The sequence below is a fragment of the Cetorhinus maximus genome, chromosome 22 (genome assembly GCF_964194155.1).
Source record: "Cetorhinus maximus chromosome 22, sCetMax3.hap1.1, whole genome shotgun sequence".
NCBI lineage: Eukaryota > Metazoa > Chordata > Chondrichthyes > Lamniformes > Cetorhinidae > Cetorhinus > Cetorhinus maximus.
The window spans coordinates 43,874,411-43,902,124 of NC_135900.1; the positions used below are offsets into that span (position 1 = coordinate 43,874,411).

General features: G+C 44.5%; 1 protein-coding gene across 3 annotated transcripts in view; it reads right to left on the reverse strand.

Moving 5' to 3' along the window:
- The window catches only part of b4galnt3b (beta-1,4-N-acetyl-galactosaminyl transferase 3b), a 241,886-nt gene that overhangs the window by 84,214 nt on the left and 129,958 nt on the right, over positions 1 to 27,714 (reverse strand). For all 3 annotated transcript variants that reach the window (XR_013580218.1, XM_078568192.1, XM_078568191.1), the window contains exons 4-7: positions 20,006 to 20,101; positions 15,355 to 15,445; positions 6,535 to 6,635; positions 4,253 to 4,320 (exon numbers count right to left, since the gene is read on the reverse strand). Coding sequence is in view for 2 of the 3 variants with exons in the window: in XM_078568192.1 (XP_078424318.1) it covers positions 4,253 to 4,320; positions 6,535 to 6,635; positions 15,355 to 15,445; positions 20,006 to 20,101 (356 nt within the window). In the remaining variant the exon portion in view is untranslated. The remainder of the gene's footprint in view (positions 1 to 4,252; positions 4,321 to 6,534; positions 6,636 to 15,354; positions 15,446 to 20,005; positions 20,102 to 27,714) is intronic.

Consider the following 27,714-nt stretch of genomic DNA (forward strand, 5'->3'; position numbering starts at 1 on the left):
TGCCGTGATTTCCAGTGCGGACTCCGTCAAAGTAAACCGAGTCCGAGGGAGGACAAAATGTATCCCATGATTCATACTTGATGGGCCAATTGGCCCATTTTTGTGCTGTCACATTCTATGACTCATGATTTCTGTGGCAACATGTTTACAAGTCCTGTACCTTGATACCAAGTACATTTTGAAAATATTGCTGAACATTTCCAGAGTAACTTAAATACTGCTATAGATGAGACAAGTACAAGAGTTGCTTAGTAATTCAGTGCTGTAGAGGTTGCAAATGAGCAGTTTATTAAATTATTGCAGTGTATAATCCAGTTATTGGCAGGTTACTGCCCCACCCCATACTTTGACAAAAACAGCACCACCATGGATTTGGCAAATGCCTAATGACTACTTAGGTCAATTAAGTCAAGACTTATAAGAAAATTGAAGCGGTCTAGGCTTCTGTATTCAAGGTAAAAGCAAAATACTGCGAATGCTGGGAATCTGAAACAAAAATAGAAAATGCTGGAAAAACTCAGCAGGTCTAACAGCATCTGTGGAGAGAAAAACAGAGTTAACGTTTCGAGTCCGTATGACTCTTCCAGTCATATGGACTCGAAACGTTAACTCTGTTTTTCTCTCCACAGATGCTGTTAGACCTATTTCTCCAGCATTTTATGTTTTTGTTTCTGCATTCACGGGCTAGTAATCCTCTCTCTAATATAATCTCCTGTCGATTTTGCATATTTTCATACCTGAGGTATGCTTTGTGCAATATTTATGTGAAATTACTTCATTTGAAGAATGCTGTGCTTTGTAAAACATGTCACCCACAAATATTTCAAATTATTTCAGGTAAATAAATTCACAAATGTAGAGCCAACAACAAAATAAGCAGGACAGGAAACAGGAAACATTGGTTAGCAGACAGGAAACAGAGTTGGAATAAATGGGTCTTTTTCAGAATGGCAAGCGGTGACTACAGGGGTGCCGCAGTGCTGTTTCACCAGTTGTTCACAATATACATCAATGATTTGGATGAGGGAACCAAATGTAATATTTCCAAGTTTGCTGACGACACAAAACTAGGTGGGAATGTGAGTGGTGAGGAGGATGTTAAAAGGCTTCAAGGTGATTTAAACAAGTTGAGAGTGGGAAAATACATGGCAGTGTAATGTGGATGAGTGTGAAGTTATCCACTTCGATAGGAAAAACAGAATAGCAGAGTATTAATTAAATGGTGATAGATTGGGGAATGTTAATGTACAAAGGGACCAGGGTGTCCTTGTACACCAATCACTGAAAGCAAGCACGCAGGTTCAGCAAGGAATTAAGGCGGCAAATGGTATGTTGACCTTCATTGCAAGAGGACTTGAGTACAGGAGCAAGGATATCTAACTGCAACTGTACAGGGCCTAGGTGAGGCCACGCCTGGAGTAGTGTGTGCCATTTTGGTCTCCTTATCTAAGAAAGGATATACTTGCATTGGAGGGAGTGCAGTGAAAGTTAACCAGGCTGATTCCTGGGATGGCAGGATTGTCATTATGAGGAAAGGTTGGCTGACTAGACCTACATTCACTGGAGTTTAGAAGAATGAGAGGAGATCTCATTGAAACACAAAATTCTGACAGGGCTGGTCAGGCTGGATGCAGGGATGATGTTTCCTTTGGTTGTGGGGGGTCTAGAACAAGGGGTCACAGTCTCAGGATACGGGGTAAGCCACTTAGGACTGAGATGAGGAGAAACTTCTTCACTCAGAGGGTGGTGAACCTGTGGAATTCTCCACCACAGAACCCTGTGGAGGCCAAGTCACTGAATATATTTAAGAAGGAAATAGATGGATTTATAGACTCTAAAGGCATCAAAGGGTATGGGGAGAGAGCGGGAGTATGGTGTTGAGATAGAGGAGCAGCCATGATCATATTGAATGGTGGAGCAGGATTGAAGGGCTGAATGACCTACTCCGGCTTCTATTTTCCATGTTTCTATGAACACTTTTCATGAAAGTATTCAAGGATGGTGTTTTTTAAAGGTTAAGGCTCCTTCATTTCTTGTAATTATTTTCTTCCTTCCACTTTTCCTCCCGTCTTCCTACCCCACAAACCTATCCAAAGCTGAGATAGCAGGTGAATTACCTGTAACATGGTTTTTTGTTGACATTATTCAAAAACTAGGTGAAACATGTATAGCATAGTAAATGTGAAACATGACATTCCTTTAGGAATGTCCTTGGTTGACAATGGACTGAGAGCAGGTATTTAACATTTTTGAGATTACAGCTATGAACCGATGCCCAATATGATGCAATGCAGTGCACTTTTGCTGCATCAGTGCACTGTATGTAGGAGAATATAAATGTACAGGACTGGAAAAAGTCACTCTGGTTCATCTCACTAATTCAATTTTCTGGAAAGTATCATATTCTGTGATATCTCACTTATTTATCCATCATTTGTTTACAAACTATTTATCCAGCTCTCTCTTGATTTTAGTATGCAATCAATGCCATTTCCTCCATTAGCAATCTATTCAATATATTCACTGCCCTCTGTGTAAAAATGGTAAATCTCAAGTGTTTCTTCATGCTTACTCTTCTAAGTCTCTGGCAATGGTGTTTTGTGCAACCTGTTACTATGTTAAACATAGTTAAGTTTTCATAACTTCATCCTATTGAATCTTGAATACGTCTTTAAACATACTATTGAGTCTTCTCTAAACATGCCAGTTTCTACAGCCTCCCCTTATAACTCAGATGCCTTATCCCAGCTAACAATTTAGCACGCTAGACCTTCTGCAGTGCCCAAATGACTTTCACATAGTACAGTGGCCAGAATTTACACAGTATTTCAAGGTGGGGCCAGATTAAGACATTGATGCGCAATATAAACAGATAATACCAACATATACGTAAACCAAGATTTACTAGAACAATTTTTTTTAGAAAAAGCCACTGGGTTTTTTCTCCCACCTTTGACTAGGCCACCAGGATAGTCTATCCTTCAAATATTCAATGCAACATCCATTGTCCCTCCAAGGTGCCAAAGACAACAATGTGGGTTTATATGTTTTCAAGACCCTAGAAATGCAACCAGCAATGATGAAGGTCTTCGTTTTGTGAACTCAGTGTCACTCTTACTCAAACTTGTCTGTCACAGTTTGGATTCCCATGACTTCCAAGTGCAGCTCTCAAACCACACTTTTGAGAATTCTTTTAAAAAATCGATTTAATTAAGAGTAATATATATTTGCATTTAAAGGGCAGAAACAACAAATGTTATTCAATCTTATTTAACAAGAATTCCAACAATCTTCACATCTCGTCATTTTAACAGCATTTTACAGTCTATAAAAGGATATTACTGTAAAATAATCTGTAGTGGCAAAAGCCAATCAACTTTACGACATTCGTGATGGTAAATAGCAAAATAATACTTTGATATGCAACCTGTGAAAGGACAAATCACTGCAAAAGAAATTAGCTGTCTTGTTTTTGAAAAATAAATACGGGGCAGAATTTTGCCCTTGGTGGGTGGGTGGGCGGGCCCGACCGGCTCAGTGGCGGGCAGGCAGCCGATCACTGCAGCCAAAACGGGCCCCGCCGCCATTTTAAGTGGGCGGGCCAATTAAGGCCCGCCCAGTGTGTCGCCCGACAGAAAGTGCTATGCACTTCCTGTGTGGGGGGGGTCCCCAACTGTCAGAGTGCGCTCTTTCGAGCATACGCGCAAAAGAGCGCACATCTCCCTGAGGTAAAGTGCTGCCTCAGGGAGATCGCTGAAAGGCTGGCAAATATAAAAAATAGAACAACATTAATGAACATGTCCCCCTCATGTGAAAATGTCACACAAGATGGGACATGTTAATTAAATAAGCAAAAACTTTATTAAACTTTTTTGAAACCGCCATCAAACCTCATCCCGCCACTGGATGAGATTTGTAAAAAAAATCACTTACCCGCCTGCCCGTTGGGCCCGTGCGCTGAGCCGAAGCTCGCACAGGCTCCTCAAAATCGTCGATGGTTGGCAAGTTAAGGGCCTTAACGAGGCCTTTAATTAATGGCAGGCGCGCGTCCCGCTACATAGCGCACTCGCCAACCAAAATATCATGATGCCATGCACTGACGTTGGGACACTCGCACGATGTCAGCGCGCGACATTTTAAGCGCTGGCGTGCGGGCTCCGCCACCCGCACATCAACCAGAAGATTCTGCCCACTGTTACACAGAAACTATAGGAGGGGAATAATTTAGCCAATTGAATAACAATACACCTACTGTGTGGGCTTGGAGACTTGACTTTGAAATTTTCCAAATTCTCCTGGGGCTGTCCACTCCTTGCCAGTCTACATTGAAAAACAGGAGAATGTTAACTTGGTTTCTGTTTGCAGTCACATTATTTCAATGTAAATGGGTCAATATTATATGCAATTCTTGTTCCACTAAACTCAAAGTAAGTGCAGGCTGTTTAGAATTGACTGATTTGCAATAGTGAACTTCACAGACTGGACAATCTAGGTGCATACACAGTACACCAAACTTAACTTGCGAAAGTCCCAATTTGCTGATGTGGAAATCTTATTACATTTTGAGCATGCTTTGCATGCATCAGTTTCAGCAGTGTCCTTACCAGATGTTGCTTCTACTCCTCTGGTCTCTCCCTTCTCCTCTAGCATCAGGCTAAGAGAGTAAGTAACAGTATACACCTGTTGTCTTCATTGGCTGTCAATACATTAGATTCTGCACAAGATTGCAGTTCTCTGATCAGATCTACTATCGTTTTCTACCCCACTACTGATGACTCCCATGACCCAAGACTGATTTCAATATCTCTAGTCTCTGATTCAGCACCAATGAAGTAACAGAGAATGTTGATGATGGGAATGCAATGGATGTTGTCTATATGAATTTTAAGAGAGCATCTGACAAAGTACCACATAAGAAGCTGATTAACAAAATTGAGGCTTATGGTCAGTGTTGGCTTGGATAAAAAAATTTGTTTAAGGACAGAAAACAAGTCCTGGTAGATGTTTTTCAGACTGGGCGATGGTAGATGGTTGTTTTTCAGACTGGGCGATGGTAGATGGTTGTTTTTCAGACTGGGTGATGGTAGATGCTGGTATTTCCCAAGGAAATGACTCGGATATTGGAATACAAAGTAAAATTTCAAAATGTGCCAATGACCCTAAACTTGGAGATCTAGCAAACAATAGGGGTGATATCAATCGACTGCAAGACTAGCAGAAGGACAGATTAAATTTAATATGAAGTGTGAGGTGGTGCATTCTGGATGAAGGGATAGGCAGGGGCAATATAGACTAAATGGCAAAGTCCTAAAGAGTTGCAGGGACAGGAGACCAGGGGGTCATGTACATAGATCTTTGAAGGTAGCAGGACATATTGAGAGAGTAGTTAGCAAAGCTTATGGGAGCTTGGGCTTCAAAAATAGAAGTATTGAGTACAAACGCAGTAAAGTTATCCTGAACCTTTATAAAGCTCTGGTTAGGGCACAACTAGAGTATTGCATCCAGTTTTGGTCACCACACATAAGGATGTGAATGTCCCTGACACAGTGCAGAGGAGATTGACCAGAATGGTTCCAGGGATGAGGGAACATAGCTACAATGTTAGATTGGAGAAGCTGGGTTGTTCTCCTTGGAGCAAAGGAGATTGAGGGGAGATTTGATGGAGGGTGCACATGTGAATGGCAGGTTTAGATAAGGTAGACAAAGAAAAGCTGTTACCATTAGCTGATGGTACAAGGACTAGGGGATTTAAGGGTTTGGGCAAGAGAAGCAGGAGAGAATGCTAGGATAAACGTTTTTACCCAGAGAGATGTAATGACCTCAAATTCGCTACCTGAGTGTGGTTGAAATGGAGGCATCAATGATTTCAAAAGAAAATTGGATAAGCACTTGAGGAAATAAACCTGAAGGATTGCAGAGAAAGAGTGGTGGAATGCGACTGGCTGGATCACTCTATAGAGACCAGCATGGGCTTGAGGGGCCGAATGGCCTCCTGTTCTGCTGTAATGACTCAATATCACTTGGTTACCATAGTCTCCACCTCACAGATCCTGCTCCAATGCCTAGACCTTCTCATTGACTTAAAATAACCTTCCAGCACCATTTGCACTGCTATTTCTGAACCAGAAATTTGATGTGTGTTGAATTTTATTTTATAGTTCTTAGTTTTGTACTGTTGTAATGCTAACCATCTTATCCACAACAACATAGCTAAGAAATTAAGCTAGCAGTAGTTCTTGCAAGCTAGTTTGGGATAATGGGTGTAGGTGAGGGAGATATGTACTTCTTTTGCTAGCCTTCGTGTTTTGTGAGAAATGGTTTTTTTCTGTGGTGCGGCAGGTGGATTAAAGCACAGTGTGTGGATACCACTCCTTGATACCAGTTTTATCAACACATCACTAGTGTCTGTGGGCTGCAAAATGCGCAGGCCATTAAGGCAGCAGTAAATCTAAAATTAGACAGCTCAATTCCATTATGTGCCCAGGGTAAAACAAGTCCTTAATCCAGGCCTTGAAACATGCATTGATATTATACCTTTCCAACTCTAGCCAGAAGTGTGACATTTGAAGGATTGTCATTCGTACTCAGCCAGAATTCAGAATTATCATCGGAGGCCACTGCAAATTGAAATGCACCTGAAACACAGCATCATAATTAATTAGTTCTCTGGAAACACCTACTGACCCCAGAATTTCTTTCCCTTCTCTCTTGAAGCCATTCAGTTATACCAGGTGTGATACCATGGGTGGAGTCAATTCTCAATACACAAATCTTTGAAGGTGACAGGACAGGTTGAGAGTGCAGTTAACAAAGCATACAGCATCCTAGACTTCATTAACAGGCATAGAGTACAAAAGCAAGGAAGTTATGTTATATGAAACCTAAATAAAACACTGGTTAAGCCTCAACTGGAGAACTGCGTCCAGTTCTGGACACCACACTTTAGCAAGGATGTGGAGGCATTAAAGGGAGTGCACAAAAGATTCACGAAAATGGTTCCAGGGATCAGGAACTTAAGTTACATAAATAGATTGGAGAAGCGGGGCTGTTCTCCTTGGCAAAAGGAAGGTTGAGAGGAGATTTGTTAGAGGTATTGAGCTGGCATCAAAACGATAGGTTAAATGGCTTTCTTCTGAAGTCATTCTATGATTCTCTGGCAATTTCCAAAGTGTCAGTTCTTTACGTATGAACATTGGACGTAGACAGTGGGCAGAATTTTTAGCTGGGCGGGTGTGTGCGTGTCGACCTGATCCAGTGCGAAATAATCAGGCAAGCGTCCCCACGCTCGCACGGTATTTCAGTCAGAGGGCGTGCGCAAGTCGGAAGCGGCCCCGCCGACAATTCAGAGGGCAATTAAGCCCATTAAAGGAGCAATTGACTCCGATTTTTCGTGGTCTGTCCAACCTTGCGGTTGGCGGTTGGGCAAATCGGCCAGGCGGCCTTTACATTTTTCATGAAACCTCATCCACGGGCGGTGATTTATTATGATGCATGGAGACTTTTTCTCAGCTTCTGACCCCTTTATTTTTGATTTTTCAGGTCTTCAGCTCCCTGAGGCAGCTCTCTGCCTTCGAGGAGCTCTCAGTGCTGGCCCATGACCGCGTGGACGTCAGCACTCGCCCCGCTCTCGGCCCCCCCACTCGCATCCCCCCCCCCCCCCCCCCACACTCTCCCCCACTCGCCCCGTTCCCGCCCCCCCCCCACTCGCCCCGTTCCCGCCCCCCCCCCCACAACTCGCCCCGTTCCCGCCCCCCCCACTCCGGCAGCACTGAGCTTCTCAATGTGAAATCGCGGTCGAGGGCCGATCGCTGTCAGCAGTCTGTTCCCCAGCTGGTCCCGGGCCAGTCGATTGCGCCTGCCCACCGACCTAAAAATTCAGGCCAGTAAGTGTATACTGGCTACTTGATTTAGGGAGAAGAGGTAGTTTTCTTATCCTTACTTTAAACGCACACATAGGTCAAAATTTAATGGTTGCAACAGGGGTCTCACCTGGCAGCTGGAGAACCAATGTGAGACCTGCATTGCCTCAGTTGGTGAAGCCTACCAATATTGTGCCCATCAGGCACTTAAATGGCCAGCGTCAGGCCTGCCCCTGAACTAAGAGCCCCAGGGGTGGAAATCCCATCTCACTAAGAGCTGCCGGCCACTCAGAGACCAGCAGATCTCCACTGCCATCAGTGTCACTGGGAGAGGTGCCAGCTGCCGGTAATACATCCACCAGAGGCCAGGATCAATGAGGGGCCCCAGGGCAAAGGTGAGTGAGAACGGGATGGAGGTTGCTGCGTTGGGATCATGAGAAATGGGAGATGGAGGGGATCGGTGGCAAGCAGGCACGCCCTCCCCCTTGCTGGCTCCCTCGATCAGCTACGGAGTGCCTTTGAATGAGGGAATCTTCCCCCAACCATGAAATCCACAAGCAAACTTGACAGTGTTTGTTATTCAAGCTTTCTGCATGGCGACTCCGCTGCCTGCAGCTGGTTGAGTACCAGTGGCAGCAGGATGAGTCCTTTAATTGTACATCAATTGCCCACATCTGGGCCTCAATTAGCATCCAGGCAGTGAAGGCCACCCATGAGCCTTCTTGCCCTGGACTCAAATGGGCAGAGGTGGGGAGGAAGCAGAGTCCCCACCCACCCAATTAAATGGTACCCCATCTCCACGCTTGCTGCCGGAAAGGGGGAGGGTTCATGCACACACACACAACCCACCCCCCCAACAGGACACTTGCTTGTGACCAGTAACACTTCTCCCTAGCATAGAGATAGTGACCAAATTCATTGTCCCTACTGCTACCTTTGCTGAGAACCAAGTCCAGATTTTTATCTCCCAATGGAGATGCAAATTGGAAAATGCTGATCTTAAGTTTTTTTTTGCTGGAAAATCAATTTCCCTGTGCTTTCTCAACTCCACGCCATTTTCCTGTGGCCTTTTCACAGGCCAGGAAGGCCTTGGGTGTAAAGCACACACGCAACTCTTCTAAAGTTGGGGTCCCTATGTTAGGACCACAGGAACATTGTATTTCCTCCCGCACACTATTTTCGTGTGCTGGTGCAAGTTTGGAAGCCCTTAAAAAAACTACCGCCTTGGAGAATTGATGGCCACTGGGGGGAACCTGCTCAAGAGTCGGCAACATTGTGAAAGGTAAGCGTAAAATGATTCCACGCCTTCGAGTCTCACCATTAAATGCTATATTGTAAGGTAGATATGATTTTAATGCAGTGTTTCATTTTAGGGCTCTGTCCTGCAAAGGGAAGTTAACCATTACATTGACCACCATTGTGTAAGTGCAGACATGCATTACAATACAGTTTTCCATTGGAGAAAGTATTATAAGACATTCAAAAATGCAGAAAACTGTGTCATGTTTGGCACTGCGATTTAAATATGCAGACAGCTCTGACTGAAAAAAATCCCCTGCTTTTGAAAGGTAAAAAACTCAGCATTTGCTTCCCTTCATTGATTGACAGGCAGGCAATCTGCTTTGAAAAGGAGAAGACACCAAGGGCTGAATTTTCCCTCTGTTGGGGGGGGGGGGGGGAGGAGTTAATGGGCGGGTGCGTATGGGCACGCTTCCAATCGGCGCCCCTGATTGGAGGCATGGCGCCATTTTACGTGGGCAGGCCAATTAAGGCCCACCCAGCGTGATGTCCGCACAGAAGCGCTATGCGCTCCCTGTGTGGGCGGGGGGGAATCCCAAAATCGAGTGCGCGCTCTTTCGCGGATGCACATGAAAGAGCGCACTCATCTCCCTGAGGCTAAGTGCAGCCTCAGGGAGATCGGGTCTACATGTAAAAAAGATAAAAATAGAAAAATAAAATTTCCCTTACATGTCCCATCATGTCACATGAGTTGGGACATGTCCATAATTTTTACACAATCTTTATTAAAAAATTTTAAAGCGTACATGAAACTTCATCCCGCCAGTGGATGAGGATTCATGTTTTTTTCTAGTTCCCGCCAGGGCTCCTGGCCTGCCCGCCAACCTTAAGGTTGGACGGGCAGGTCCTTTAATTGTTTAATTGACCCTGTCAAAGGCCTCAATTAGCCATTGTTAGGTCGGTGGGCGCGCAGCTGGTTTTGCTGCGCTCCCGCCTTCTTGAAAATTTAAATCGGGAGTTCCCCCCGACTTCACCGTGCGTCATTTTAAGCGTCGGCGAGCGGGCCCCGCCCCTGCTCGCCGACTCAAAATTCTGCACCAACTGTTCTTTCAATTTCAGACTCTTGCACCTTCAATGTTTGATAGCTGTGGCCATAGTACATGTTTGGCTGAGTTCCAAAAACTAATTGTCAGTTTTATGAGCTTGTAATAACATACTGAACCTCTAATCTGGTGTAAGAGTACACAGTTGTTTGTTTACACAACTTAATGCTAACTTAAATTATTAACTTTGTTTCAATGCAGAAGTTATGTCTTGCAGTATCAGTGACAGATCTTTGAACGAGAGCATCATTACATTGTCACAGGTTTAACTTTTTTACACCTGCATTTAAAATAATTCCCATTACTATTGCATGGCTCCTGAAGGGGCATGGGAGCGGGTGGGGGGTGAGGTCTAGGCTTCTGTGTTGGAGAATGAAGGCAGCCTTTCGAATTGTGCTTGTCCCACACTCCATTGTGGCTTGCAAACTACACTGTTAACTTGAACCCTATGTGAGAATACAAAAATTCCAGAGAAAGTAATGCATAAGTCAGATGTTCAGAAGCTGCAAAAGTGCATCAGTCACATTATCCCGAATCTAGACAAAAATCCAGGTCCAGATCTCGGAGCAGCAAACAGCATGACTAAGGGCCTATAATGGTCTGTAGGCCCAATACCACACCATTACGTGCACAGAGTCCTTGAAGTAGCAATGCCCAGTATCTTTTAAATGTATTTTATCTCTCCTCTTTGGATTTCTCAGAACACACCTCTGCTAAGGAGGAGGTTAAATAATTTGCTTCTAGGCCTTTGATAATGCCACTTTTCTGTTGATTTTGAGAAGGTACGCTAAAAAAATCCACGTCAACTGCAATTAGTTCCTTCCTCTTGCTGTGGAGGTGTATCTAGCTCTCACTCCTGCGGGCATAGCTGGGACTGGAACTCATTGCGTGGTAAACACAAACCCACATTCTACAATTGTGTCGTAAAGCACTTTGGAGCACTATTGTATGGTGCCAATGTATTTAATCTTTTTCAAAAATTGATCAGTGCCAAGATATAACATTATGTGTTACTATCTTGAGTTTATTATGGAAGCGTCACCTTAGCTCAGTTGGCTTCTTCATTTCTGAGCCAGAAGATCCCGTGTTCAGACCATACTATAGTCTTAAGCATGTAACTTGGGCTAACATTTCAGTGCAGTACCGAGGCAGCGCTGCATTGGTGGAGGTGCCATTTTTTGGATGAGACATTAAGCAAAGAAGAGATGAGCTAGTCATTTATTAATTTGCTGTTTGTGGGACCATGCCTGCACAAATTGGCTGTTGCATTTACCTTTATATAAAAAAAAATTACTGCACATGAAAAGTACCAGTAATCTTTTGGCTTGAGATCACATCAGGACATAAGGCACTATGCAAAAAATTTGTTCTTTCTTCCTTTAAAATTTCAACATAAGCAGTAATAAAGCAACACACTTTTTTTTTTTGCAGAGAACAGGTTTTCTTTTCTGTGTTAGGAAAGGAAAAGCTTTAATATTTTATCCCAGTGGCAGCACCAAATACTCCTGTAAGAGGAAAAGTGTCAATCAATGTAAGGAATCGTATCAGTCAAATGCAGGACACTTTGCCCCCTAAAACACATTGGGCAGAATTTTGCCCTTGTTGGACGGGCTTGGCGGGGGCGGTCGGGAAGGCAACCGCCGCCTGCGATCAGTACCGGACCACAATTTCATGCTGGTGGGCCATTTAAGGCCTGCCCAGCGTGAAATGTAAGCGGCAGCGCTCAGCACTGCCTGTGAGGGCAGGGGAGGGGGCGAGCGGGGGACTTTGCGCATGTGCGCGAGTGAACGCTTGAAAATCTCCCTGAGGCACAGAGCTGCCTCGGGGGATGGAGAGTTTTAAAAATTAGAAATAAAGATTTTAAACATGTTATAAAACATGACCCCTCATTTGACTCTGTCACATGAGTAAGGACATGTTATAAATGAAATTTTAAAAATTTCATTTTATTTTTATTTGATGCTGGAAACCTCATCCTGCCCATGGATGAGGTTTCCTAAAAAACGCATAGGCCACTTGGCCTTTTCGTCTGCCCGCCAAACGTAAGGTCGGACAGGCAGAGAAAAATCTAAGTTAATTAATACTTTAATGGCCTCAATAGGTCTTCTAACTGTCAGCAGGCACGCAGTCGATTCCGGCGCGCACCCGCCAACTGAACTACTGCACGATTGCGCGCTGACGTCGGGACACTCGCTTGACGTCATCGCGTGTCACTTCACGTTTGAGCGGGTCGGGCGCGGGCCCACCTGCCAAGGTGAAAATTCTGCCCATTAACTTCACAGTCACCTACAAGTTATCTCTGAGTAGAAACACCAACATATAGTGAACTACTGGCACATCTTATACTGTAGACTCGGAACCACCAACAAACAGACCAAGACTGCTCAAAATTATTTAACACCTGACCATACTGCTTTCAGGGAGAGGAGTATTTTCACATCAATCAAGAAGTAGTTTGCTCAGGTGGTAAATTGACTGTCTCCTAATACATGGCGCTGCTCACTCTAATCATTGTGGGATTGTTTGTTATTTTTCATACCATGGAAATAGTACACCTCTTTTCTTTACTATGTTAGCAATTTAGTAAAGTGAAGGAATAAAGAGACCCACTTGGTAATATCTCACTGATTTAATACACAGAATTACTTTTCTTTTGAAGTCTGGTGGCCATTTTTATATAGACAAACACACCAGTGATTCTTTTCCAGCAATGTCTCTTAAAGAGCTGTCTGTTTAAGAGACGTCTCCGTAAATTAACGTAGCTACAAAGGTTACAACAAAGAGACCCGAACAAAATATTTCGAGCATATCTCTAACCCATAATTAGCTGTAAGTTTTTTTATGCCAATGGAAATTTCACTTCTATGGTTTGCCATTTTGTAATTTAATTTATATTACTTATGATAACCAAGAAAAACACCAAATCACAGCAAGAAATCTTCCATTTTTTTCTGCTCTACACTTTTTAACCAGAGGTTTCAGCATCATGCTATTTTGTCTCGACTGTCATTTGAATTCAGTCCAGACTGATTTATATGAATGGAATGACCATGGGGAGAATTTTCTCCCCGTCAGGGTGCGTTGGACAGGAGTGGGCGCAGGCAGGCGCACAGCCAATCGCCACCCATGATCGGCTGCGCGCCACCATTTTACATGGGCGGGCCAATTAAGGCCTGTCCAGCATGACGCGCAGCCGCAAACCCTGGGCTGGATTTTGCCGTCAGCGAGCAGGGGGCGGGGCCTTTAAATTTTCAGGAAGGCGGGGGCACAGTGCGATCAACTGTCCGCCCACTGACCTGTCAATGGCCAATTGAGGCCATTGACAGGATAATTAAAACAATTAAAGGCCCTGCCCGTCCAACCTTAAGGTTGGTGGACAGGCCAGGAGCCCCGGCGGGCTTCTGAGAAAACATGAAACCTCATCCACTGGCGGGATGAGGTTTCATGCAGGGTTTTAAAAAGTTTATTAAAGTTTGTGAAATTTATTAATATGTCCCATCTTGTGTGACGTTGTCACATGAGGGGGACGTGTTAAGGATTTTATTATTTTTCTATTTTTAATGTTTATATAGCTATCAGCGATCTCCCTGAGGCAGCACTTAGCCTCAGGGAGATGTGCACTCTTTCGTGCACATGCGTGACAGAGCGCACTCTTGCATTTGGGGAATCATCCCCGGCCGCACAGGGAGCGCATAGCGCTTCCCGCCCGCCATCACGCTGGGCGGGCCTTAATTGGCCCACCCACTTAAAATGGCAGCGGGGCCCGTTTCTTCAGCGGGGATCGGCTCCCCACCCGCCAGAGATTGGGTCGGACCCGCCCACCCGGCAGGCAGAAAATTCTGCCCCCTGTGCGGCGGGGGGGAGTCGGCTGAGTCACATGTGCAATCCCCCTGAAGCACGGAGCTGCCTCAGGGAGATTCGTTTGATTTACTTAAATTTTAATAACGAAAAAAAAAATTTTAAGGCATGTCCCCTCATGTGAGTGTCACATGAGCTGGGACATGTCAATGAACTTTACTTAAAACCTTAATTCAATTTATAAACACTTCATGAAAACCTCATCCCGCCCGTGGATGAGGTTTCATGATAAATGCGAAGGCCGCCTGGGCTCTTCGTCCGCTGCCAACCTTAAAGTTGGACAGGCAGCTCCATTAAGCATTTCAATTACTATTTAAATGGCTTTAATAGGCCTTTGACAGTTCGGCGGGTAAGCAGCCGACTCCGGTGCGTGCCCGCTGAACTGAAAATTTGAAAGACGCGCGGTGACATCGGGACGCACACCTGATATCACCGCGCGCCATTTTACGCGTCGGCCAGTGGGCCCCGCCCCCACTTGCCAACCCGAAGATTCTGGCCCATGTGTTTCATCCCAATCATATAACAAAACAAATAATTTAAAAAGATTACATTTATAATACATGAGTGAACACTTTTGATTTCAGTTGAGAGTACAAAAGGTAAAGAATTGTAAAATTTCATTTAAGGACAGTCATGTGCTTGAGTCACTTATAAGTCAAACACTCCATTAGGCCCATTTTCATCCACAAAAATAAAATGCTTCATTTACATGTTCTGTATCCTCCTTTGCCCATGAAATTGCTGTTTTTAATTTTCTCCTCTCTAATCATATTATTCACCCTAATGTATCTTGATCAATGTAAGAGGTGCAGGAGTTTGTCTGTTAACCTCTCCACAGTCCATCTTTCTAAGCAGGTATAATTGCTGAAATATAATTCAAGTCCAGCATGGCAGATTATGCAGAAGTCTCTCTATATGCCTTCCACCTTTCTAAGACTGCTTTGCTTCTGAGCAATACTTGTCCTACAGGTCAGAAGATTTCAATATCTACAGCTTAAGAGCCAAGCCCCTGGTATTGCTGTGATACTCAGAACAGAAGCTCAAAATTGCTACAGTCAGATAATCTTATAGCAGTGTATTCTTGCTACATTCCTAATGTGTCCATCAAGAAGCATAACATAGATTAATGGAAGACCAAAGCTGATCCCTCCGCATTCTTTCATTTAAAAACAGTTCACTTTCTGCACATTGCAAGTGGCAAAGCAGTCCATGTTTAATGCTGACTTTAGGAAACGAGATTGTCATGACGATGGTGGGGGTGAGAACTAACAAAACAAAAAGAGAAACTGACTTACTATCTGCATAGGGATGGATATAGCCGAATATTCTGAGTCCGTAGTTGGTCCATCTTGGTGCCACCGCCAACTTCTTGACCACAGTTCGTGTCTAGAAAAGTTTTATTAATCTCAAAGAAAGCAGCAACCAAATAATATTTAACTTATCTTAATTTCTCCCATGTAAGACTTTACAAGGTTAGTCCTGTTTTGACATTTACAAAAATGGAATATTAATCAGGTAAAGTGGTCTGCGTGAGTTAGTGAAGCTAGCATAGTATTTGTCATATAACATAGAGATCTGCAGTGTACTGAGTAGCTTCACATTCTGAATTAGTCAAAAGGACAATATCCACACGACTTTGTAATTTCAATTGATTTTGACTTCATTCCCCCATCTTGTCTACCTGAAATTAAAGCAGGTAAGCAATTCTAATGAAAGAAAAAAGATATTTGCGCATCCAGGGAATTAATGCTCTCCTCAGCACCCCACCCAAACAACCATATAAATGGTTTTGATGTGCAGTGTATTAATGTTTCTTGCTTCCTTCCCCCTACCCCAGTTCTTTTCTTCTGTACTCTCGGTAACACAGGAAGAGGGTAGGCCACTCAGCCAGTGTGGTGGTAGCAAACTCAACTGAGACCTTCAAAAGAGAATTGGTTAATTATCTGAAGCAAAAAAAAATTGCGGGCCTACAGAGAAAAAAAGTCAGGGAGAAGGACTGGGGGAGTTGCTCTTCCAGAGTGCGGGGGCATGGAAAAGATGGGCCAAATGGCCTCCTTCTCTGATGTACTTATTCTATCATTCTGTGAGATAAAATATTCCTATCACTATATAAACTAGTGTGTGAATTGAAATTAGATATCAGAAAAGAAAACACCTCATATAATAGATAATAAATACTTGGGCTATGTGCAGACAGAACTGCAGAGATACACACTTTGGAATTGTTTCGAAAAAGTTAGATGCAAGACTTTGGGAAGTTACATATTTTTAGGCCATGCTTTGAATGAGCAAAGGCTCTTTTCTCATCAATTTTTTTTTTGTTGAAAGGTCATACTACCCTAGGCAGTTCAAGTAGCTAAACTGGGAAACGTTTAGCAGCAAGCTTTATTACGTGACATAAAATTCTTTTTCGAGTCAACAACTCAGAGGATAAATATGTTGTATTGTGCTATACAATGCATGTAGGGTAAACTGTTAAAACACACACACATTTACTCAAGGTTTTAGACATATGCATTCATATACCATACAGCAACACCTGACAGTGGAACCTTAAGAGCGCTAATATTTGCAACCATTACTCAAGCTCTGTTGCTGCAATTTATTTTCAATTTTTATTCACAGGATGTGTGCATCATTGGCAAGGGTAGCATTTATTGCCCATCCCTTATTGCCCTTGAGAAGGTGGTAGTAAGCTGTCTTCTTGAACCGCTGCAGCCCGTTTGAAGGTATTCCCGCTGTGCTGTTAGGTAGGGGGTGTCAGGACTTCAATCCAGTGACAATGAAGGAATGTTGATATTTTTCCATGTCAGGATGGTGGGTGACTTGGAGGTAGTGATATTCCCATACACCTACTGCCTCTGTTCCTCTAGGCTGTAAGTGATGTGCGGATTTGGGAGGTGCTGTTGAAGGAGTTTTGGCAAATTGCTGTAGTGTATTTTCTGTATGATAAAAAGCAGCCAAGTTGTGCTTGGCCCAGGTTTTGTGGTGCTAATAATGGCAAATGCTGAGATGTTCACTGCTATTGAAAGTCAGAACATCGTCACAACTTCTTGCAGTCACAAACTGGAAGTTGCAGTGTGTCTCAATGGGTTCCGGAGGAGCTTCTGACGATAGATCTACTGGGCCACTATGTAAAGCAGCAAGGACTCATATTTCATCAATATGGACTGATAGCCCATGGCCAGGGCTGGATTTAATATTCATTTGTTCAGAGCTGGAATCAGCCAGTGCACAGTCTGCTCAGGATCACATCCACAAGTTTAGCCACTGTTTAACAATCTCACTTGGGGGAATTAATGCACAAATTGTTATGGAGGTAACATGAACAGCTGAAAAATTTATTAGTGATAATTATTAATCACAGCAAGCTGAATAATTACCATTATATTTTAGAACAATACAAGCAAATGAGATAAATATAATATTGTTACTTGATATTTATTTTGAAAACAAATCACAAACAGCTTAATCATTGTAATATGATTTTATTTATTTAATGAATGATGTTTGTGTGGCACCTTACTGAAGGTATTTTGTAAATTGAAGTTTAGTGCTTTCAACCAGAAATCAGAGTTCTAAATTGGGGGAAGGCCGATGTTAATAAGATCAGATATGATTTGGCCAGAGTGGACTGGGAGCGGCTACTTTTAGGTAAATCTGCATCAGAGCAGTGGGACTCATTCAAGAAGAAAGTAGGGAGAGTACAGGGCCAACATATTCCAGTAAAGATAAAGAGTGGGACCAACAAATCCAGGGATATCAACGTTGGGTCCCTTGCTGTTTGTGGTATATATAAAAATGAGTTAGACTTGAATGTAGGAGGATAAAAGCAAAATACTGCAGATGCTGGAAATCTGAAACAAAAACAAAAATTGCGGAAAAACTCATCAGGTCTGACAGCATCTGTGGAGAGGAAGACAGAGTTAACGTTTCGAGTCCGTATGACTCTTCATCAGAACTGGGAATGTAGGAGGGTTGATCAGTAAGTTTGTGGATGACACGAAAATTGGTGGGGTGGTGAATAGTGATGAGGATAGCCTTAGGTTACAGGAAGATATAGACGGGCTGGTCAGATGGGCTGATCAGTGGCAAATGGAATTTAATCCAGATAAGTGTGAAGTGAAGCACTTGGGCAGGACAAACAAGGCATGGGAATACACAATGAATGGTAGGACCCTGGGAAGTACCGAGGATCAGAGGGACCTTAGTGTGCATGTCCACCGGTCCCTTAAGGCAGTGGGACAGGTAGATAAGGTGGCTAAGAAGGCATATGGGATACTTGCCTTTATTTGCCGAGGCATAGAATATAAGAGTAGGGAGGTTATGCTGGAACTGTATAAAATGCTGGTTAGGCCACAGCTAGAGTATTGCGTGCAGTTCTGGAATCCGCATTATAGGAAGGATGTGATTGCACTAGAGAGAGTGCAGAGGAGATTTATCAGGATGTTGCCTGGGCTGGAGAGTTTTAGTTATGAGGAGAAATTGGATAGACTGGGGTTATTTTCCCTGGGGCAGAGGAGATTGAGGAGGACATGATTGAGGTGTATAAAATTATGAGGGGCATAGATAGGGTAGACAGGAAGGAACTTTTCCCCTTGGTGGAGGGATCAATAACCAAGGGACATGGATTTAAGGTAAGGGGCAGGAGGTTTAGAGGGGATGCGAGGAAGATTTTTTTTCACCCAGAGGGTGGTGGGAATCTGGAACTCACTGCCTGAAAGGGTGGTAGCGGCAGAAACCCTCATAACATTTAAGAAATATTTGGACGTGCACTTGCGATGCCATGGCATACAAGTCTATAGGCCTAGTGCTGGAAAATGGGATTAGAATAGTTAGATACTTGTTTGACTGACGCAGACTCAATGGGCCAAAGGGTCTTTTTCTGTGCTGTAGACCTCTATGACTATGACTTCTTCCATTTTACTCGGGGTTGCCACAATGCTGGTCGATTACCCTTCTTCATCTCCTCCTGTCAGCCATCCTTTCCTCTTCCAGTTGCACTGCATTTAATTTTCTCACCATCGCATCTTTCCATCTGGTCTTAGGCCTTCCTCTTCTCCCTCTTCCTGGCAGTCCCATCACTCACCTCACCACATTTCCTCTTTCTCTCCGTAACAGATGATCATACCATTTCAGTCTCTTCTCAGCTACTTTTTTCAATGCTCCCACAATCTTCATTGAGCCCTTGCTGTGGTGGTTCCTGATCTCACCTTTCTCTTTACTCCACACATCCACCTCAGTGTCCACAGTTAATTAATCCAGTCATTGTTCCTGTCTTCTCGACGTTATCCAAATTTCTGCACTATATAACATCTACTGGTTCTCCTTTATCTACCTTACTAGTTTACATCCTCAAAAAAACTCTAATAAATCTATCAAGCTGCCATTTCGCTGCTGACTACAAAGTCTGAGGCATTGTTTATGGTGATGAATGGGGTGATCATCAAGCGGGCTACTTTGTCTTGGACGAGTCAAGTTTTTCTCATGTCTTTGGTGCTGCACTCACCCAAGCAAACGGAGAATTTTCCCTCATACTTCTGGCTCGTGCCTTGAAGGCTGCGGAAAGGCCTTGAGGAGTCAGGGGGTGAGACACTTGCTGCACAATTCCCAGCCTATAACCTGTTGGATATTGTTACAATCCTTGACTGCATTACAGCTTTTTAAGGCACATCATTTGAAATATTTAAATATCCTCTTCACTAAAAATTAAGTCTGAACCAGCAACGGCACAAATGCACACAGTTCTGTTTGCCTGACTGAAGAATGATTTGTAGTCAACAGCAAAACTTAGGCCCAAGCAGTTACTAGGATCAATATAGAGTCAGAAAATAAATTGCAGCAAACAATGATTAACTTGAAAAGATTTCAACAATTCCAGCTGACTGCAAATATAATGATTGATCCCAACATTTTCATACCAGCTTAACTACAGCAGATACTCACGTGCGGAAAGAGAGGGAAGTGAATATTTTTCCTGAGCTGATCAACAGAGCCACCACACCAGTCTTCAAATATATGCAAATTTGCTTGACCCATGAACTGCACAAGAAATACAAATTAAATGCATTGATTAGTGCACAGTAGTGCTCATATTTTTTACAATCTTATTAACTTTATCTAACTGGAGAAGCATCTCTTGCCATCTGCTGACACTTCCATGCTGAAGGAGTGCTGTATTGTTAGAGGAACTGTCTTTCAGATGAGATGATAGACTGTGGTTCTACCTGTTCACAGGGACGTAAAAGAACAAGTACAGTGTCCTGGTTAATATTCATCCCTCAACTAACCCATTAATTGGCTGTTCATCTTAGTCCCCTTTATGGGACACCGCAGTGTGGAAATTGGCTGTGGTGTTAACCTAACTAATAGCAATGCCTAAATCTTGAAAGTAATTTATCATATAAGAAATGCTTTTGGACAGAGTTGGATTGTGAAAGGTATTTAATAAATTCAAGTTTGTTTGTTTTCAATGGAGAGAAAATTGTTTGCTTCCACAGTTGAATATTATAGATACTTTATAAATACAGGCTGGTTCATTCTTTATTTCTGATGCACCATGATCACAGAGAGAGGATGTGGTTCATGGCTTTAATGAAAGCCACTGTGATTCTAAGGGGGTTGAAAATTGTACAGGTTCTCATAGGGAGGAGTTTTGTGAGAGGGGGTCATGTAGATGGAAAACAAAAACTTTTAAAGGGCAAGTTGTAAATGGGACAGTAAAGTATGTGAGGGGAGGGGAAGAGAAGTAATGGTTTTTAAAGAGACAGTGTTTGCATAAAGGAAAGACCTGTTGTTATCGGTTAGCATAGGAGCCAGTAATTGAGTAATCAGGAGGTCTCTATGGAATAGATCCTGACACCAAGAGGTGCAGTTTGTGAATGAGGTGCATTTGGAGAGGCCGAGATGGGGAAAAACCTCCGGGCTTCAGGGTTAGAATGTGAAATAGTGTAGGTACAGGGAGAAAGATACACAATGGTTTCGAATTGTGATACAAAGGTAGCCATGAACATTTCCAGTGCTCACACTCAGCACCCTGCTAAATCCCCAAGAAATAGGAAATCGGGGGAAAACTCTCCACTGGTTGAAGTCATGTTAAAAATGATGGTTGAGGTTTTTGGAGGTCAATCATCTCAGTTCCAGGACATCACTGCAGGAGTTCCTCAGGGTAGTGTCTTTGGCCCAACCATCTTCAGCTGCTTCATCAATGACCTTCCTTCCATCATAAGGTCAGAAGTAGGGATGTTCACTGATAATTGTAGTGTTCAGCACCATTCGCGACTCCTCAGATACTGAAGCAGTCCATGTCCAAATGCAGCAAGACCTGGACAATATCCAAGGCTGACAAGTGGCAAGTAACATTTGCTCCACACTAGTGCCAGCATGAGAGAATCTAACCATCAACCCTTGATGTTCAATGGCATTACTGTCGCTGAATTCCCCACTATCACATCCTGGGGTTTACCACTGACCAGGAACTGAACTGGACTAGCCATATAAATACTGTGGCTACAAGAGCAGGTCAGAGATTAGGAATCCTGTGGTGAGTAACTCACCTCCTGGCTCCCCAAAGCCTGCCCACCATCTACAAGGCACAAGTCAGGAGTGTGATGGAATACTCTTCGGGAGCCAGCTTGACTGGCACCCCATCCACAAACATTCACTCCCTCCACCACCGATGCACAGTAGCAGCAGTGTGTACCATCTATAAGGTGCATTGCAGGAATTCAACAAGGCTCAGAGAGTACCTTCCAAACCCACGATCGTTACCATAAAGAAGGTCAAGGGCAGCAGATGCGTGGGAACACCACCACCTGGAAGTTCCTCTCCAAGTCACTCACCATCCTGACTTGGAAATATATTGGCGTTTCTTCACAGTCACTGGGTTAAAATCCTGGAACTCCCTTCCTAACAACACTGTGGGTGTATCTACACCACAGGGACTGCAGCAGTTCAAGAAAACAGCTCACCACCACCTTCTCAAGGGCAATTAGGGATGGGCAATAAATGCTGGCCCAGTCAGCGAAGCCCACATCCCATGAATGAATTAAAAAAACAAATCTGCAATAGTTTTTAGTGAAAAAAACATTGTTGAACTATTATGCTACTTAACCGAACAGTTGAATAAATTTATATCTATAGTTTGTCTCACTATGGATTCTTGACTTCAAATGAGTCATCGGGACTTTGGCAGAGGTAAATCCAGAATTTGGGGTGGGGGAGTGAAGGGGAGGATTCCCTTTTTTCTCTCATGTTAGCGAGATGAAAATAAGTCAGTATGAATCAAAATAAGGGCCGAACAAGGCAGGTGTTTCCTTATATTCTAACAGTTGGTTGCAGTGTTATTATCGGATTCCAAAACATATCAGTTACAATATTATCTTGGAAGAAAACGTAGCCGTGGATCAAAAGAAAAATGTGTGTTGGGAGAAGATGAAAGGTGAAGGAAAGAAATAATCATCAAGAAAACATGGAAAGAGTTAGCACCTGTGAAAATACAGCAAATAATGCTTCTGTATGTGGGGTACAATTTCAAAGTTTGCAGACAGTACAAAACTTGCACTGCAGTATATAGTGAACAGGATAGCAGCAGACTTCAGGAGAAGAGACAGACTCATGAAATGGCCAGGTACATGGTAGATGCGATTTAATCTGGTTAAGTGTGAAGTGATGCATTTCATAGGAACAACTTGGAGAGGCAATACAATCTAAATTGTCCTATTTTGAGGAAGTGGGAGGTGCAAGAGCAGAGAGACCTGCGGGTCTATGTGCAGAAATCTTTGAAGGTGTCAGGACAAGTTGAGGAAACAGTTAAGAAAGCATATTGGATACTTGGCTTTGTGAATTGGGAGCAATGAACACAAAAACAAGGAAGCCAAGCTAAACCTTTATAAAACTGTGGTTAGGCCTCAGCTGGAGTATTATGTGAGCAACAAGGATGTCAAGGTCCTGGAGAGAGTACAGAGGAGGTTTGCCAGGATTACACAAGAGATGAGGACTTCAGTTATGTGGATAAATTGGAGAAGCTAAAATTGTTCTCTTTAGAGCTGAGAAGCTTAAGAGGAGATCTTATAGAGGTATTCAAAATGGTGAGGGTTTTCATAGGACAAGTAGGGAGAAACTATTTTCTCTGGCAAGCGAATCTGTAACTAGAGATTATACATTTTGAAAAATTGTCAAACAACTAGAGTGGAAACGAGGAGGAATTTCTTTAGTCAGAGGATTGTTAAGATCTGGAACAGACCAAGTGAAAGGATGTTGGTGTCAGATTCCATAGGAACCTTTAAAAGGCAACTGGACACATACTTAAAAAGAATTAATTTGCAGCGTTATGGGGAAAAAGCTGGGGTGTGGGACTAAATTGTACAGTTCTTTCAAAGAGCCAGCACAGGTGCGACAGGCTGAATGGCCTCCTTCTGTGCTGTAAGATTCAATGATTCCATTCTAATACTGGAGTGCCCCACAAATCCTCACAAAATGATAGAGACCAACTAGTTGATATTGAGCAGAATCAATGATTACTGTTCTCAGCTAATGCTTCCAAAACTGACAAATCCCTTCCGATGCAATGAGTCTAGACAAATGGTTAAAATTAAAAAGCTATCATTGCTGTGTAACTTTATGATGTTGAAACGCATTTTGTGGAAATGCACTATTTTGAAAATATAATGATATTTAGGCCTTCCCACATTGTTGTCAAATGGCATTGTCTACTTAGGAAGGCTTGTCGTACCAGGATTTTGAGACAAACCCCCACACAGCAGAAATGCGTTCACATACTCAGGTGACTACGAATCAAGATTTTTGGATACTCACAAATAAATGTGACATCCTTAATTTAAATGCCTCAGCACAGCTCTTCTTCAATGCAGGCCCATTTTTATTTCACCTACTTACTGGTGCTTCACCTCACATTGCACAGGGGCAGTAAATGACTGGTTCAAGGTCACCAGTGCCTTTTTCTGTTTTAAGTCCTGTCAGCAGGAGGCTTAGGAGGGCAGCCATCCAGTGCTTTTGGCTACCAAAGTCACTGAACAAAGGTGTCAGGGGAGGATAAGGTTGGGAGACAGGGAATGAAGGAGTCGGGGGCGATAAGGTTGTGGGGGAGGGAAATGAAGGTGTCGGGTGGGTGAGATTCGAAGGCAGTCAACGAAGGTGTCAAGGCGGGGATGAGGTTGGGATGGGGGGGGAATGAAGGTGTTGGGTGGGGGCGGTGAGGTTGGGAGCGGTGAGGTTGGGAGGAGTGCAGGGGGAGGAGGGTGTAATGGGGAGAATGCAGCAACTGGGAGGTAGGGGGTAGGAAGGTGTAAAGGGAGGAATTTGGAGAGGGGAAGGAGTTCAGAAGGAGGGGGGGGGGGGAGGAAAGAGTCCAGGGGAAAGAAGGAGTAAGGATGGAGGAGGGACTAAGCAGTGGGTGGGGGGGATGTCCAGGTGAACGTGTAAGGGAGGGTTCTGTGGAGTCAACGACTGCCTCCTGGGGAACAAACTGAGGGTGGGTGTGGTAGGAGGGAATGGTGCGAATGAGAGGGGGCAGAGTGAGTCAGATGGGTGGAAGGCTGAGTGTGCAACGGTAACGGCAGAAGGGATGGCAAGGGTGGTTGGTGGGGACTCGGAGGCAGACATGGACCCTGGGAGTGGGAAGAGGTCGGTCAGGGAGGTCAGCGTGGATTGGGGTGGGATTCTCGGGAAGGTGCACGTTCACCTGGACATCCCGGAAAGAAAAGGGTTCTGGTTGGTAGGTGATGGTGGAGTCGTGGAAGGTGATGCCAGGGGGGCCCACAGTGATGGGGGAAAAGGACATGGGTGACTGGGGGAGGGAAAAGGACAGGAGAGCCGAGGAAAAACTTAATGACTACTATGGTTGTCGAAATTGAAAGTGAGCGGAGCCTCGTGTTGGACGGGCACAGGGGTTCATGGGAGTGTGATCAGTGGGTGGGCGGAGATACAGGTCAGCTCAGATTGACAACTGAAAGAGAACCCCAGCTGGCAGCATTGAAAATGCTCGGGACATTGAGGTGAGTGTGAGGGAGGAAGGCTCCTCGTGCGAGGGAGAATGCCTGCATGAGGCTCTGAAAAGCCCTGCCACACACTTCTTGCTCCTGAATCACTCATGGTCTGGCTGCGTGCAGCTGAACTGCTAGTGGGGGCTGGATGCAAGGGGAGGACTCATGAAGCCAGTAAGTGAAGCTGAACGACACCATTACACATTAAGTTAAAGTGAATACTTTTTCATATTATAAAGTTACAAAATGTTTTCACCTGTGCAACCACTTGCGATCTAAAATTAACTTTTCTAGGCCTACCGTTTCTTCTAGGTGCTGCCCTGACATCCGCAGGACGGGTGGAGACAGCCTATGCAATGGTTGGCCCTGTGGCCTCTGATGACTTCAGAGTGGGTCCTCTGGAGAGCCGAGGCCTTAAGGGCTCCGGCTTGCATTGGCTGCCCTTCTGTCGACCAACTGCTCCCTCTGTGGTGACAGGGGACGAGGTTGAGGGAGTCACAGGCAAAGGGAACTCAGAGGGAGAGGACAACCTCTGAGATTCCTGAGTGGATGACCCAGGGGTGCCAGCTGCCGCTCCTCCTCCCTTCAGGTGCCCGAGGGCCCTGGCCTAACTCCTTGAGCGGAAGGAGCACCTGGAGGGACGTGGAGTTGCTCCGTTTCCCTCTCGCATTGCCACTGCAGGAACTCACCCATGGCTGCTGCGATGGGAGTGCAGGACTGCACACATGTCCGTGTTCTGCTGGACCAGGGTCTCCCTGGCATCCGCCATCCTTCCCATGGGGACCTCCATACATGCACACGTGGGCACCACTTCATCTGTTGAGGGCTTCCAACAGCTCTGCGTGATGTTCCCCTGCCTTCTGCTGGCTTTCCACGAAGAGTTGGAAGGCTGAATCCAGAGGCTCATCGTCTGACTCGAACGTCACAGATGCCTCTTCCCGAACAGTCCTCCAAGTGCCGGGGAAGCTCGGCTGAACCTGCTTCCTGCTGCTGCGGACACGTGTCCATGCGGTGACCACCAGGTTATGAATCTGAGCCTGCTCTAGATCTAGGTCCCACCGAGGTATGTCTCTCTGCACTGGTGGAGGGTGTGGGTAAGCAATGTGATGGGTCTTCCAGGCTGTTTATTTCCAGCTCTTCAATGGAAGAAGAGTCCTCTTGGCTGGAGGTGAGGACCTGGATTGAGCAGAGGAACTGGCTGACTGAAGGTATCGGTCCCTTGTCAGAGCTCCCTGTGAACCAAAGTAGAGATAGTTAGTGCATGACAGCAGAGTCAAAGGCAGGAAAGAGGGTACTCACAGTTGCGTTGAGAGAGGGATGATGTGGTGCAGTATCCTCACAAGGGTGTTCGCCGCCGACCTCACTGTCACCACAGGCATGGTCCACATCCTCACTCGTCAGTGCAATGGCACGCTTCTCAAGGTGAGTGAGGGACCTAATGTGGACCACTACACCCCCAGTCTGTGATCTCTCATGCTGTTGTGAGCCAGCTTCTCCTGCATGAAAACAAATGGAGGGATTGAGTGAGCAGGACGCTTGGCACTGCGTGGAATGTTTGTGTGGTGAGCGGATCCATGGACAGGATGAGGAAGCGAGCTCCAGAGGATATGAGTCTGATGGAGATGTGAGGGTGTGTGTGAGAGTTGGTGGTGTTGTCCCTTGAGGTGTGACATCCCTGTGGATGTGTGATGGGTTTGGGAGTGTGTGAATTGAGAGTGATGAAGTGGTTGACTTACCCTGGCAGAACAGATGAGATCATTCATCCTCTTCTTGCACTGGGTGGCTGACCTCCTCTGTGCTCCTGTGGCCCTGACTGCCACTGCCACCGCCTCCCAGGCCGAATTGGTGACTCTGGTGGACTTCCTGTGGCCACAGCAGGCTTAAAGGACATTGCGGCAACCTTCCACTGCATCCAGCAGGCGCCCCAGAGAGGCGTCACTAAATTTGGGAGCTGCCGTCTTCTTTATTTTCGGGGCCATCTGTCGCCTGGAGCAGCCCTGGTCTGAAGACATGAAGTAGGCTGCGCTCTGGTGCGCTTGAAATATGGCGCCTGGAACAAGGAAGTGCTGAGATCACGGTGTGACAGGCAAATCCGAGCCTACCCACCAGCGATCCAGCGTGTTCCCCATGAATGCATAATTAATGAGGCCGGGAATGGGACGATATGGCACGAAAAGCCACTATTGCGGCTGGCGGGTAAAACATCCTTTTTGTCACCTGCTACCGCATTTTGTGCATATCTGGTATGATTCCGCCCAATATTTCAGATCAATGTTCAATTCTTGATGAAAGGTTATTGACCTGAAATGTTTACTCTGTTTCTCTCTCCACAGATGCTGTCAGACTTGCTGAGCATTTCCAGCATTTTCTATTTCTCTCTCAGATTTCCAACATGCACAATATTTTGCTCTTGTATAAGGTTCCCAATCAACAGAGTGGGAAATGCCACCTCATCGGAGTGTGCTATTGTGCTGCTTGCCAACGCACACTAATCACCAAATAATCTTTATTTTACTTAGGCTTTGGGAAGACTTTTAAATGCTTTAAGCTGTTTAGTCCAGATTCCAGTACATTGAAATCCGTGAGCAAGCTTGCAGTTTAGCCACTAATACTAATTCAATTATTTCAGTATCAGTAGTATGGATTAATTGA